The sequence below is a fragment of the Monodon monoceros genome, unplaced genomic scaffold (assembly GCF_005190385.1).
Source record: "Monodon monoceros isolate NGI ecotype Baffin Bay Population unplaced genomic scaffold, NGI_Narwhal_1 Super_Scaffold_9, whole genome shotgun sequence".
In the NCBI taxonomy this organism is placed as follows: domain Eukaryota; kingdom Metazoa; phylum Chordata; class Mammalia; order Artiodactyla; family Monodontidae; genus Monodon; species Monodon monoceros.
The window spans coordinates 47606666-47622112 of NW_021703786.1; the positions used below are offsets into that span (position 1 = coordinate 47606666).

General features: G+C 47.6%; 2 protein-coding genes across 3 annotated transcripts in view; one reads left to right on the plus strand and one right to left on the minus strand.

The window, feature by feature from the left end:
- Positions 1-15447, plus strand: part of MIS12 (MIS12 kinetochore complex component) — a 49789-nt gene that overhangs the window by 2569 nt on the left and 31773 nt on the right. The window contains exon 2 of one of the 2 annotated variants that reach the window (XM_029211696.1): positions 1342-3365. The exons of the other annotated variant lie outside the window; for it this stretch is intronic. Coding sequence (XP_029067529.1) covers positions 1382-2002 — 621 coding nt within the window. The 5' untranslated portion in view covers positions 1342-1381 and the 3' untranslated portion in view covers positions 2003-3365. Of the gene's footprint in view, positions 1-1341; positions 3366-15447 lie in introns of those variants that run through there. 2 annotated transcript variants of the gene reach the window in all.
- Positions 8678-10594, minus strand: LOC114888986. The gene is made up of 2 exons (XM_029211698.1): positions 9632-10594; positions 8678-9557 (listed from the first exon to the last, which is right to left on the minus strand). The coding sequence occupies exon 1, from the start codon at positions 10560-10562 to the stop codon at positions 10197-10199; it is 366 nt and encodes a 121-aa protein (XP_029067531.1). The 5' UTR covers positions 10563-10594; the 3' UTR covers positions 8678-9557; positions 9632-10196.

Genomic DNA, 15447 nt, shown 5'->3' on the forward strand with positions numbered 1-15447 from the left:
TAGGAAGTATTATCACTTCAATTATGCATATGTGAGGTCCTTAAAAAGGAGGACAGAGTGGTTAGTAATGGTCAGATGATGAAGGTCCTTGTAAGCCATATGAAAGAGTTTGAAATTGATCCTGAAGGCATAGGGTAGTGTTGAAATTAAAATCCTGTTAATCCACAGAATCCTCTCCACAAGACATAGAAGAGAAAGCAGTTTTATTACTGAATAAGCATATCTGGATTACAGTGCATTATAGGTAATCTGTGAATGAGACGACAAAGACAGAAAGAAATTCTACCCTATTTTATACAGCTAAACCATTACAACCATTCTATTTTTAGCCATTACATAAGTTCTCAAGATTAACAGCATCTTGTCCCATAAAAAGATGTGACTGCACCACTTGCTTCAAATTATTTCATAAGGTTCATCCTAAATTCACCTGGTAATTGAGGTAGCCATTTTTTTTAGCTAATTACTTTGCAGGAATAATGAAACTATCAATACTTTTATTTCTATGACAAGTATATGGTTACAGCTCAGAAAAAGGTCCCTAGGTTAAACACCCACAGTGACAGGGAGATAGGAGTGCTATTTTCCTAGATGTTTACATTTAAAAGGAATGTCTCCTGGACCCTTGAGAAAACATCAGGCTTGCTCAGCTTCTAATGGGATATTTTTCAGATGGCAAGGTTGGAAGGACAGGGGAGTTGAGGACCTTGGCAAGGGAGCCGTTGAAGTGATGGATCATGGAGCTTAAAATGGAGAGAGGAAGAAGTGAGGTGGGAGAGACTGAGAGCTAGAAAAAGAAGATCAGAGGGCTGAAAGTCTTGACGATTAAGGTATAATATGAATATGCGAATGAGCGTTGGAAGACCAGCATATGAGGTTGTGGTCAAAAAGTAGGAGCAGCTGGGGAAAGAAGTTACAAATATCAATCGCCATGTGGCTAAAAGAGTGGAGACGAAGATCATCGAAACTCAAGAAACTGAGTCTCTAGGGCATTGGTAAGATCATCCATGTAAACTTGAAAGTTGTCTGGGATGATAGAATTCCGAAGGCTGATCCATAGGCCAGAAGCCTCAGTAACTGAGAGGTGAGGGAAAAGGACAATGAGGAGGAAGAGGGAGGTTACAGGCTGATGGAAAGAGCCTCAGCGAGGCGGCGTTTGTATCCTGCTGCGGATGAGTGAGGCTGGAAGTAGCATCAGGTATCAAGGAACATAAACTTCATATTTTTTTGTCTGCTTCTTTGTTTTGTTTTTGTTTGCTTTGCTATCTGTAATGTCACTTGTTACTTTCATCAGATGATTTTTTTGAACACAAATGAAATTTTTTCTTATTACATTTGCAGATTTTTCACATTCAAAATTAACAAAGCAAAATAAGCCAAGATGTCTGTTGATCCGATGACCTATGAGGCCCAGTTCTTTGGCTTCACACCGCAAACTTGCATGCTTAGGATCTACATTGCATTTCAAGATTACCTATTTGAAGTGATGCAGGCTGTTGAACAGGTTATTCTGAAGAAGCTGGATGGCATCCCAGACTGTGCGATTAGCCCAGTCCAGATTCGTAAGTGCACGGAAAAGTTTCTTTGCTTCATGAAAGGACGTTTTGATAACCTTTTTGGCAAAATGGAGCAGCTGTTTTTACAGTTGATTTTGCGTATTCCCCCAAACGTCTTGCTTCCGGAAGATAAACCTCAGGAGACGCATCCTTATAGTGAGGAAGAATTCCAGCTTCTCCAAAAAGAAATTGAACAGTTACAGGAGAAGTATAAGACTGAATTATGCACTAAGCAGGCCCTTCTTGCAGAATTAGAAGAGCAAAAAATTGTTCAGGCCAAACTCAAACAGACATTGTCTTTGTTTGATGAGCTTGAAAATGTTGGCAGAGACCACGGGACTAGTGATTTTAGGGAGAGCTTGCTGTTCCTGGTCCAGAACTCCAGAAAACTACACAATATTAGAGACAATGTGGAAAAGGAAGGCAAAAGACTGAAAATATCTTAATGTCTAAATAATAAAAGGAGTTTGTCAGAATGTGGAATGATAAGGGGTTTATATCAATGACCATTCTGATCCTAGTGAACTGTGTACTTTGGGGGCGTCTTCTTTGTTCACTCTTTCCTGTATTCCACGGCCTCCTCTTTTTTGGTCCACTCTCCTGAAGCATCTATGCACTACCTTGAACTAATCTTGGAAGCATCTGTGCTTAGCAGCCTCTAATGGGTGGCAAGGGATTCTTGGTTCAATAACGACTCATTTGGGGACATGGCTGAAGAAGTAAAGCTTTCCCTGGCCATTTAAAGATATTTGTAAAAGTTGTACCTTGGTCATTAGTCCTCTGTAACCTTGATCCTTTTGCCTTACTCTTTGGATGAGACCAAATGAGAAAAAGGTTAAGTGGACATCTTCTTTATTTTTTTTATTATTATTATTATTATTTGTGGTACGTGGGCCTCTCACAGCTGTGGCCTCTCCCGTTGCGGAGCACAGGCTCAGGACGCGCAGGCTCAGCGGCCATGGCTCACGGGCCCAGCCGCTCCGCGGCATGTGGGATCTTCCCGGACTGGGGCACGAACCTGTGTCCCCTGCATCGGCAGGTGGACTCTCAACCACTGCGCCACCAGGGAAGCCGGACATCTTCTTTATTAACCAGCCACTGCACTGTGGGACAGCCAACACAGACAGCTTGTTCTTGCCCAGTAACTTTTCTCACACGGGGACTTTAATAACTCATTGAAGGAAGCAAGTAGCAGAAAAAACAGCTATGACCTTTAGAAAGAAAAAAGAAGTTATTTTGTTTCTAAAATAAATCCTTTCCATGACCAAGGCCTTGGTGAGGTTAAAGAGTTTACTGTCTTGGAGCCCAGCAATGGAAGACATTGGACAAAAAGGAAGCAGATTTCACTGACATAGAAAAGGAAGCCTGGAACATATCCAATAGCAAAATTTCTATTAACTGACTATTAGGTATTTATACCTTTTTTTTTTTCATGCTTCAGTTAGTTTTGGAATCTGCCTTGTACCTAATATTTAATTATTTATTCACACTCATAAGCATCAAATATTTAGTACTCTCAGTGATAAATTTTAGCCGTGTCTTGTGCTTAAATTCAATGGAATCTAATATTTCCTTTTGTAACTAATCCACGTAAAATGTTAGATCACCCAAGGAAAGGGGAGAGATAGCAATAGTTGCTCTTAAGGTATTACTTGCCTTCCACGTCTTCCTAAAGAACAGGATTTGGAGTTTCTCCTTTATATAGAAGTGTAACTTAGGGTGTTAATATTTGCAATTAAATATTCATCAGTTTAGGAAGCCTGTGTTTACCTGGAATATGTTTATTATCAAAGAGTCCTTTTTTCCAATCCTGTACATTAAATATATATGTTTTTAAAGCATTGATTTGTGATTTTCTGCTGTATATAACGTCATGGTATGCATCCTTCAGTATGACTTTTTACCCAAATGATCATTTATTTTTATTTTTTATTTTTGCATTTGGAGCTTATTTAAAATCTCCTAGTGTAGTGGGTTGAATGGTGATCCCCCAAAAGGTATGTCCATGTCCTAATTCCTGGAATCTGTGATTGTGCCTTATTTGGAAAAATGGTTTTGTAGGTAAAATTATGTTAAGGATCTGGAGATAAGGAAGTCATCCTGATTTATCTGGTTGGGCCCTAAATCCAATGACAGGTGACTTTATAGAGGGAGATTTGAGACAGACAAGGAGGAGGCCTTGTGACCACAGAGGGAGATTGGAGTGATGCAGCCACAAGTCAAGGAATGCCAAGAGCCACCGTAAGCTGGAAGAGGCAAAGAACAGGTTCTTCCCTAGAGCCTCCAGAGGGAGTGTGGCCCTGCTGACCCCCTTCTTTTAAATTTCTGGCTTCCAAAACTGTGAGAGAATACATTGCTGCTGTTTTAAGTCACTAAGTTTGTTACAGTAGCTGCAGGAAACTAACATACCTAGTGAAATTAGAAATTAAGGTATTCATAATGATGTAGGCTGCTTATTTATTTTTTTAAATTTATTTATTTAATTTATTTATTTTTGGCTGCATTGGGTCTTCATTGCTGCACGCTGGCTTTCTCTAGTTGCGGCAAGCGGGGGCTACTCTTTGTTGCGGTGCGCGGGATTCTCATTGCGGTGGCTTCTCTTGTTGCGGAGCACGGGCTCTAGGCATGTGGGCTTCAGTAGTTGTGGCACGCGGGCTCAGTAGTTGTGGCGCACGGGCTTCATTGCTCTGCGGCATGTGGGATCCTCCCGGAGCAGGGCTCGAACTCGTGTCCCCTGCATTGGCAGGTGGATTCTTAACCACTGCGCCACCAGGGAAGCCCCCTAGGCTGCTTATTAAGGAAACAACAGCTGAGATCTGCTTGGCCTCATTATATATGCAATAATATGGTTTGTTTGGATACGGTTAAAATATGGACCTGACTTGGATAGAAGGGTGAAATCCATAGTATTTAGAACTCGAGTCCATTACATGTTGAGTAAGTGCTTAATACTTGTTGGATATTAATACTGTGACTATTTGTCATAGTAGTGTCTCTGCAGGAATAAATTAATATACTTGGCCCCATTGTCCTCTAATAATTAAATTCCTCCCTCAAAACTTCAGAAATAAATCAGGATAACAAATACTTGGTTACCCACTCTGCTTCATTGCCTCATCTCCCATCCAGCATCAGTCTTATCCAATTTCCTACTTCCCTCTACATTAGATCCTATGATTTTGTAATATCAAACCTTCAATTTCCCGGGACTTCCCTGGTGGTCCAGTGGCTAAGACTCTGTGCTCCCAGTGCAGGGGGCCTGGGTTCAGTCCCTGCTCAGGGAACTAGATCCCACATGCTACAACTAAGAATTCACATGCCACAACGAAGATTCCATGTGTGGCAACCAAGACCTGGTGCAGCCAAATAAATAAATATTTAAAAAAAACACAGCAGTCTCCCTAGATGCCAATTCCCAAGCTTTCCCTTGCATTTATTTATTCTCCGTCATTATCATGCCTGCTCCCCACTGTATACTTCCAAATAGACTTTTCTCATCCTGCTGCTGCAGTGACAGGGTTTGGGATGGTATTAATAGAAAGTAAAGAGTGGACACACTACCACCCTTACAGAAGTAAAAAGAATTATAAGGAAATACTATTTAAGACATTCTGCACTCAGTTCTGATGTTGGGAAGGGGACGGTGTTTCCCCATACCACCAAGCACTTTTCATCACCAGGTCAGTGTCCTGCAATTCAACTCAATTCTGACACTACCTGGAGATAGCATCAGATTGCACAGATTAAGGGTTCAGTCCCACAAGACTGTCCTTCACTTCAGATGCCAATCAGAAGCCTAGGCTACCTGTGCTTCTGACTGACTGGCTATAAATCAGAGGTTCCCAAGACCCCCTCCTAGAGTACAATTAATTTTCTAGAGCAGCTCACAGAACTCAGGAAGCCTGTTTACTCACTGGATTACTGCTTTATTATAAAGGATATATGAGTCAAGAACCAGATGAAGAGATATACGGTAAGGTCCTGAACAAAGGAGCTTCTGTCCCTGTGGACTTTGGGTCTGGCATGGTGGCACATGTAAACATTCTGATTCCCCAACCTGGAAGCTTTCCAAACCCTCTCTTTTTGGGTTTTAAGCAAGCTTCATTACATAAATCATTGGCCATTGGTGATTGAAATTGGATCTCTAACTCAAACCGTGTATAAAAATGAAACTCAGAAATGGATCAGAGAGCTAAATATAAGCATTAAAACTATAAAACTCTTAGAAGAAAACATAGGCTTAAACCTTTGTATTCTTGAATTAAGCAACAGTTTCTTAGAGATGACACCAAAAACAAGGAACAAAGGAAAAAAATAGATAAGATGGACATCATCAAAATTAAAAACTTTTGAACTTCAAAGATACCATCATGAAAGTGAAAAGACAAACCACAGAATGAGGAAATTTTTGCAAATTATATCTGATAATAGACATGTTTAGAACATATAAAGACCCATAGAATTCAAGACAAACAGCCCGATTTAAAAATGGGTAAAGGATCTGAATAGACATTTCTTCAAAGAATATATACACTTGGCTAAGCAAATGAAAAGATAATCCAACATCATTAGCCATCAGGGAAATGCAAATCAAAAGCACAATGAGATACCACTTCATACTCACTAAGACGACTATAACTTTTGTTTTTAAAGGTAAGTTTTGGCAAAGAAGTGGAGAAATTGGAACCATACAGTGTGGTGGGAATGTAGAATGGTGTAGCCACTTTGGGAAGCCAGTACATCATAGGACAAATGTCCAAAATAATTGTTTCTCCCTTTAGCATTTGTGATCTGCTAAAAGTCAGTTTACTAGATGTCTATTATTTTTGCCTGCCCAGTATCCATGGTCTTGATAACTTCAGTTTTCCTTTGGGAAGCTGTCTCTTTCCTATAGTGTGCTGTTTTCATGGGGGATTCTTATTAAGATGTTTCTTTTGCCTTCTGGCCAGAAGTGGGCATGTGAGATGTGAGCTTAGCTAGGTCACTAAGACTCTCTAGAATTTGATCTTTTTTTTTTTAAGATTTTGATTCTTGGGGCTTCCCTGGTGGCACAGTGGCTAAGAATCCACCTGCCAATGCAGGGGACACGGGCTCAAGCCCTGGTCCGGGAAGATCCCACATGCCGTGGAGCAACTAAGCCCGTGCGCCACAGCTACTGAGCTTGCGCTCTAGAGCCCGCGAGCCACAACTACTGAAGCCCATGCGCCTAGAGCCCGTGCTCTGCAACAAGAGAAGCCACCACAGTGAGAAGCCCGCGCACCACAACAAAGAGTAGCCCCCGCTCACCGCAGCTAAAGAAAGCCCGTGCGCAGCAAAGAATACCCAACGCAGCCAAATAAATAAATAAATAAATAAAAAGAATTTGATTCTTGAGCAGCATGGCACAAAGACCAAAAAAATTGTGCCCTTTTGTTTTTATAGTTAAACTCTGGAATGGCTGTCCATTAGTACTTGCGTGGAGAGGCTGGATATTTTGGATATATTGGAATTCCAGAAATGGGGGGACAATTGAGAGCTCTATATAGGGAGGCAGTGGAGGGGATATGTGACCAAATATCCTGGGACACTTAAACTATAGAAAAGGAAAATTGGCCAGGTCAGACACACATGGATGGTGTGAGGGTAGTGAAAATTTAATTTAGTTAGAAAATATGGGCCAAGCATTGGAGTTCAATGAAATCAGGAATTTCAAGGAGATATGGAGAATTTCAGGTATTTCAGGAATGTCAAGGTATGGGGGCTGGGGGGAAGGATGGGCAGGGAACTTCCCTGGTGGCGCAGTGGTTAAGAATCGCCTGCCAATGCAGGGGACACGGGTTTGAGCCCTGGTCTGGGAAGATCCCACATGTGGCGGAGCAACTAAGCCCGTGCGCCACAACTACTGAGCCCGTGTGCCACAACTACTGAAGCCCGCGTGCCTAGAGCCTGTTCTTCACAACAAGAGAAGCTACCGCAATGAGAAGCCCGCACACTGCACTGAAGGGTGGCCCCTGCTCGCCACAACTAGAGAAAGCCCATGCAGCAATGAAGATCCAAAGCAGCCAAAAATAAATTTAAAAAAAATTGTAGCCATCCTAAAAACAACAACAACAAAAACAGGTATGGGGAAAAGTAAGGGCTAATAGGGGAGAATATGGGGGTATGAGAAGAGAGGTTGATTTTGGGGCTGGGGTGAGCTTAACATCAGGGATAGCAATGACGAGGTGAATGTTAAGGAAGACTGGAGCACAATATTGGGGAGACAGTAATAATCCAAGTATTTGAGGAACAATACAGTGAATCCTGAAATAAAGGGATCAAAGGGGGCTGGATATTTAGGAGAATATTGGAGTCAGTGTTCTAAGTGCAGAGCAATAGGATCTAATAATGGTATAATCATGGGAACCAGATATTGGAATTTGGGGAAGAAAATGGAGGTCTAGATTTGGTGGCACAGAAAGTCATGATATTTGTGGAACAATGTGTCAAATATCAAGGAACAGGGAACTTTGGTTTTGGGAATGGGGGGGTGTTCTATCAGGGGATTAACTGAGGGCAAAATATTGGGGAATCATATCCTGAGTAGTCACTGAAGGACTGTGTGAGGGATAAGAGGGGCTGTGTGAGGGATTTCCCTGGCGTTCCAGTGGTTAAGACTCCAAGCTTCCACTGCAGGGGGTGAGGTGGGAAACTAAGATCCCACATGCCCTGTGGTGCGGCCAAAAAAAAAAAAAGGAGGGGATGTGTGACTGGGAAACAATGGGACCAAATGTTTGGAGAGCACTGGGCCATGTATTGGGATTCAGTGGTTAGTCAATATTAAAGGACAGTAAAAATCCAATATCCAAGATTGAAAACTGGAAAAACAGAGAGAGGTACATATTGTGGTAACTTGGAGACTTAATTTTGGGGAATAGTGCCTTTTATTGGGGGAAAATTATTGTAGTAAAGTGTGGCTGCACAGCACAGGCTGGCGTTGGGAAATGGTGGATGTCATGCTTTTGGCACTGAAATAAAGGGGCAAGATATTAAGGCATGTAGTGATATGGGATTATGGGCAAACAGAACTGGGAAATTACAAGGCCCTGACATTAGCAAACACTGAGCTTATAAAGATACAAGCTGGGTGAATTAGGGTGCAAATTGTAGAGCTCAGTGGGAGGACTGTCCAGGGGCAGAAGTGTCCTGATAATGGAGGCAAGTGGGGACTAAATACTGAGGGGCAGTGAATAATGCCGCAATGGGATAGTGACAGACCTGCTGTTAGGGGACAGTAGAACTGGACACTGGTATGCTATCGGGACGTGATATGGAGAAGATGCCATTTAGAGGCCTGTATAGCTATTTAGTGGAGAGAGATGCTGTATCTTGGAATGCTGGATAATGGGATGAAATTTGTTTCGGAGGGACAGTAGAGATGTTGTGAAGATTATGGGATGAAACTTGGAGCAGACTAGGAAGTCTGGTGGGCCCACTGAATAGTTGGAAATTAATAAAGAACAGAATATAAAGGAGACTGGAAAAGGAGCATTTATTTCATCAGAGGTACCATAATTACAGATATTTCCAAGTAAAGTATATGCAGTATTAGAGCGTTATGTTCTGACATTTAACATTCATGTGTAAACAGAGATGGCAGGTGGGTAAATAGCCTGCCAAGGTGCGTTTTGGTATTAGGTCTTTTGGGTATGAGACGACAAACCCCTAGGGGTTGGGTAGTTTCCTAGCACGAATTCTTATCAATGAGAGACTCCCTCACCCCCTTCATCTTGGGCCCCATAGCTCTGGAAGGGCTCTGGGCCAGGATGAAGCCCCCCCAGGTCCCCAAAGACAGCAATGACAGCCCCCTGTAGACCCCAGCGCCTCATCCCGCGCAGCGTGCAAGCTCTGGGCGTGCGTCTCTGGAGGTCTACAGCCGTTGGTCCCAAGCCGTCCAGGACACGACGAGACTGTGGCTTCCTGGCAGGACAGCTCCTTCGGCTGTGTCTCGGCTCGGCCCGACATCGGTAGCGGCATCAAACCCTAAGGCAGGGAAACGCACAGTCTGGGTGGGCTCAAGCCTCTGGGCAGGTGGCACGCTACCCCGACAAACTCACTGTGTCCTGCGTTCTCAGGTCCGCCGGTTCCCACGCTTCGGGCACTGCGCCAGCTCGGGGGTCACTACTGGCTCCTCCGGGGGCGATGCAGCATCACAGGGCTTCGGCTTATCCCAGGCCAGGGCGCCGACCCCCACCCCGCGGGGCCCTGTCTCTGGAAGGCGGCGGCCCCGGGTCTGGCTCATCCCTTAAAGAACAGAGGTTGGGCTCGCTGTGCGCGCCCCAGACACAAAATGACAGGCTTCCTCTGCGTGCCCCCACCTCACAAAGCGGTAGGGTCCAAGGACATTATCCTCATTATAAATGGGGTTCAATCGCACCGCGAGATTCTAAACGTTGGAGTCTGTCTGTGTTCCCGCCCCTAATCCCCAGGTGCTTATTTCATTAGCGGTAGCTGCTTTGGACGTTCCTACTGATGGATAGTTAGACAAAGGTAGTGACAAGCAGAGAAGAAAAGAAGCATCAAAAGCTAGATGAAGGGGGTGCGGCGCGTCTCCAGACACAAAATGCCGAGCCCTTCTTTTCCCTTCCCTCCCACCTCAGCCCTGAGCCCATCCCCAGCAAATCAGGCTAGCTGTAAATGGATATAGGTAAAGATGCAGGAGGTGATGGAGAAGGCGATGGCCGCGTAGATAAAGATGGAGAGATGCGGAAAATGGTCGAGATAGCAGCCCTCGTGCAGTGGAGGCGCCTCCTCCTGGGGCTGGGGGCGCGCCGTGGCCTTGGGGGGCTGCCCAGGGCGGGCCCCCTGCGCCCTCCCACCAGTGCGCCGACCGGCCTTCCTGCTCGCGGCCCCCGCCGACTTGGGCCGGCGGACAGCGGGGGGCTCTTCTGGAGGAGGCTTGTCAAACAGGCCTTCGGAGTCAGAGTCGGGGTCCGGGCGAAGCTGCTCGTGGTCCCAGGGTTTGCGCTGGAAGAATTGGTCAGCCATGGGCGAGAAGCGCGGCGAGGCGTGTCTGCCTGTTCCGGGTGGTCAGATCCGGGCAGGGTCGAGGCGCAGCTGGCGGCGGCGGGGCTGCGACTGTATTTCTACTACCGGGGAGAGGGCAGCGTGGGGCGGAGCCGGGGAGGGGCGGGGGCTCTGCAGGGTCTGCGCAGCGTTTGTCTCAGTCGAGGCGCCTCTTGCTCCTGGCTCCCGCTTCAGGCCCCTGCTTGTTGCAGAGGTTGGCTGTACAGGTTCAATCTCCAGGACGCTCCAGGGCTGGCGCCTCAGGAGTCTGTGTGCAACCTGCCCCGTTTCCATGGCAACCTGACGCGGGGCGCAGGAAGGAGGGGGTGCGAGTTGCTAACTGGGATCCAGGGGCGCGAAAAGGGGACTTGGGGCCAAAGAAGCGGAAGTGCAGACGGCCAGGATCCCAGCTCCGCGCGGGGCTGCCCCGAGGAGTTATTTCTCCTCTTAAAAGAAATATTGTGGGTTTTTTTTTTTTGCGGTACGCGGGCCTCTCACTGTTGTAGCCTCTCCCGTTGCGGAGCACAGGCTCCGGACACGCAGGCTCAGCGGCCATGGCTCACGGGCCTAGCCGCTCCGCGGCACGTGGGATCTTCCCTGACCGGGGCACGAACCCGTGTCCCCTGCATCGGCAGGCGGACTCCCAACCACTGCGCCACCAGGGAAGCCCTGTGGGGTCTTTTTTTAATTTTAAATTTTAATACATGAAAAATCTAATACATAATCTTTGTAGAAAACGTGAAAGTTAGAAAGCACTGTGGCAAAAAGAGTAGCAAAATAAAGGCGCCCACAATCCCGAGGCCCAGAGGTAGCACGGTTAACGGTGGTGCATTTCCTCCTGCTCCTCTCCCACGAACGCAGTATCCCAGCCTTTTGGGCGTCTCACATATGGTTAGATTAGGAACAAGTACTTTCAAAGGTTGCCATACTTGAGCCGGTTCCCCCCCCCCCCGCCCCCATCCCCAGGCTCCTCTTGGCATCCCCAAGGCCCTTCCATGGCTTCCACTGGTACTGTCACAGACTGCTGGGTACCACAATCTCCTGGCACCTCTGTTGCACCCAAGGTTCTAAGGCTGGTTGGCGTTCCTTTGTGGAATGTGGGGAGAGCAGCCACTAGGACTTACTTGGGTCCCAGTGGTTTGGAGGGGCACACCGGCCGACCAAACTCAAAATATCATCAGGGAACTCATTCCCTCCTGCAACTGAAAGGTCCAGGGGGAAGTGTGCTGAAACAATGTCACCAGGGTGCTGTCTCTCCATCTTACAGTTTGTCAGGGACTTCTTGCAGGGCAAGAGCCTACTACGTAGTGGTAGGTACTCAGATAAAATTTGTTGAATGAATCGTAATGATTGAATGGCTGTTAGCAGCAGCAGGATCACATGCTCACAGTTTAGCAGGCCGGAGAATATGGAACCCACATACACTGTTGTTGGGAATGTAAAATGGTGCAGCAACTTTGGAAAACAGTGCCCTTCTGAATGCCAGCCTCCTCCCTCTCTGGCCCTCTGAGCACTCCTCCCAGGCCCTGTGAGGACCACATGGGGTCCTAGGAATACACTTGGCTAGAAGAGGAATCCAGCAGGCCCCCCACCTCCCGCCCCCAGCAATCCTCTTAGCTGCAGGCTGGCCTAGGCCTGGATCCCCCTCCGACAGGGCAGTCCCAAGTCACCGCCCAGAGGAAGGTCTAGGGGGGTTCCCTGGTGGGAGGCCAGGAGATCGACAGTGGGCAGAGGGAGCTTTGTACTCACCTGACATCAAGGCCACCTCTGCGCACGCCTGGGCGCACAGCCTGCTCAGGCCCGTCTGGTCCCAGGTGTGGATGGCCAGGTCCCAGGCCTGCTGCTCCCCGTACCGAGCCACCAGGCGTGAGGCCACCTCCATGCCACTCGCCTTCTCTGGCTGAGCCAGGGCCACCCCGGGAGAGTGCCCACAGGGCTCCTCAACAGGCAGCTGAAGCTGAAACCCCTTCAGCCGCTCCTTCATTTCCTCCAAGTACCAGGCCAGCCGCCTCTGGGCTTCACCAGCCATCGCTGCCCGGCTCTGGGGGCCTTGGGGATGTTCATGGGGGAGGGGGTGGATGTTGGGTGGTGAGGGGGTCAGGCAGGCAGAGAATAGCCATCTCCCTTGACCCCTACCAATGCAGGACTCATGGGGGATCATTGCTCTTCGCCTGGTAAACTCCTATTCAGCATTTATCTATTTATTTATTATTATTTTTAAAATTTATTTATTTATGGCTGTGTTGGGTCTTCGTTTCTGTGCGAGGGCTTTCTCTAGTTGTGGCAAGCAGGAGCCACTCTTCATTGCCGTGCGCGGGCCTGTCACTATCGCAGCCTCTCTTGTTGTGGAGCACAGGCTCCAGACGCGCAGGCTCAGTAGTTGTGGCTCACAGGCTCAGTTGCTCCGCGGCATGTGGGATCTTCCCAGACCAGGGCTCGAACCCGTGTCCCCCACATTGGCAGGCAGATTCTCAACCACTGCGCCACCAGGGAAGCCCCATATTCAGCATTTAGAATCCAGTTTTGTAAACCCCAGGGCATCTGCTGATGGATGGTGTTGGGAGAAGGGAGGGAAAAGGGAGTGGGAGGAAAAGCCATCGGAAGGAGGGGCCCAGAGGGGGCTGGGAGACACTGGAAGAGGTCAGGTTCCTGGGGGTGCCGGGATGGGCATGAGGCCAGTCAGGAGAGTGAAGGGGCTGGGATGGGAGGGTGGTGGGTGAGATGGGCGGGGTACCCACTGCTCTGTGTCCCTCGCAGTCTTCCTTCTCCTGGGACCTGGACTCCTGGGACCAAGCCTTGAGGTGTGAGGTGGACAGGAGGTGGGGTCAGGGGTGAGGCAGAGCGGAGGGGGGCTTTCAGAGCCAAGGGGTGAGCACACAGCTGTCCATTCCTAGGTCTCTTCAGCTCTCTCCTGGCCCTGGGTCACTGACTGGGGAGAACAGCCCTGGCTCAGACAGAGTAGGAACAAAAGTCACCAAGAGGAGCCATGTGGGTGTGTAGCCAGGGAGGGAGGGGCCAGGACAGGCATCTTTTGCAGCCTCTCAGTTTTCGGTGCTTCCCAAGCCCCAGTGCACATCCTGCTATGCTAGGAGGGGCACTGGGGTGTGTGTTCCAGGGCGAGGGAGCTGTCTGCTTCGTGGGCGGCACGTTTGAAGCATTCTTGTCTGAAAGCGGAACAGCCCTGCTTCATCACCCGCAAATCCAGGCCTCTGGGGAGTAGGTGCAGGCTTTCTTCCTCTTCTGTAGAATCGGCAGAGGTGGGGGACTCCAGGTGGAGAAGCGACATTACCTAACTCATTTCCTGTTGTGTGATAGTTTCTGGAGATGCCTTGATTTGACCCAGGCTGGAGGGGCCCAGGCCTAAGGAGCTTCAGGCCCCTGGACACTGACTCCGGTGTGGCTGATTCATTTCTCTGAGCCTCAGTTTGTTCATCTATCAAATGGGACATCGTAGGTTTGCAAAGAGGGTTGAATTAAATAAAGGCTCTTAGTAACCTTTAAAAATGTTAGTTTTGTTTTAATGCCCAAAAAGCACAGTGGAGGGACTTCCCCGGTGGTGCAGTGGTTAAGAATCTGCCTGCCAATGTGGGGGACACGGGTTCGAGCCCTGGTCCGGAAGATCCCACATGCCGTGGAGCAACTAAGCCTGTGTGCCACAACTACTGAGCCTGCGCTCTAGAGCCCGTGCTCCACACAAAAGAAGCCACTGATAAGGAGTCCGCGCACCGCAATGAAGAGTAGCCCCCGCTCACCACAACTAGAGAAAGGCCGCACGCAGCAACAAAGACCCAACGCAGCCAAAAAAAAAAAAAAAAAAAAAAGGCACAGTGGAGGACCCTGAGACCCTGTGTGGGGAGAGGTATAGCCTGGAAGAAGGGTGTTTTGTTTTTTTTCCCTCTCCTGACACCAACTCTCTGGACACCAGCTGGGGGCCCTACAACTCAATTCACTTCTGACACTAAGTACCCGGAGTGAGTGAAGACCCCGCGGCTGAAGGGGCTCAGTCCCACAAGACCACCCCCACTTCAGATGTCAGTTGCAAATGGGGTGCCCGGGTTCTCTACCCTTCTGTCTGGAGAGGTCCCCAGGACACCCCCTCAGGTTTGATCATTTGTGGGAACAACTCATAGGACTGAATAAAACAATTCACTTACCGGTTTCTTACAAAGGATACAGCTGAGGAACAGCCAAACGGAAGCGACACACAGGGCAAGGCTGACAGCTTTTTAGGGAGGTTTCATTATGTAAGCATGATTGATTAAATCATTGGCCTTGGTGATTAACTTAATCTTCAGCCTTTATCCCTGGAGACTGGGACCATTCTGGGACCAGCCCGCATTCTGAAGTGATCTAGGGTTCCCCAGCCCTGTCACCTCACTAGCATACAAAACACTTATCACACAGAAGTTCCAAGGTTTTAGGAGCTGTGTGCCAGGAACCGGGGACAAACACCAAATATTTATTCACTTATTTTTCAATTTCTTAAAAAAATTTTTTTTTTACTGGAGTGTAGTTGACTTATAATGTTGTGTTAGTCTCAGTGTACAGCAAAGTGAATGTTACATACACATATATCCACCCTTTTTTAGATTCTTTTCCCATATAGGCCATTACGGAGTATTGAGTAGACTTCCCTGCGCTATATAGTAGGTCCTTATTAGTTATCTATTTTTTTAAAAAAATGCTTGGCTTTGTTTGTGTGTTTGTTTTTGTGTATTTATTTATTTATTTATGGCTGTTTGGGTCTTCATTTCTGTGCGAGGGCTTTCTCTAGTTGTGGCAAGTGGGGGGCCACTCTTCATCGCGGTGTGCGGACCTCTCACTGTTGCGGCCTCTCTTGTTGCGGAGCACAGGCTCCAGACGCGCA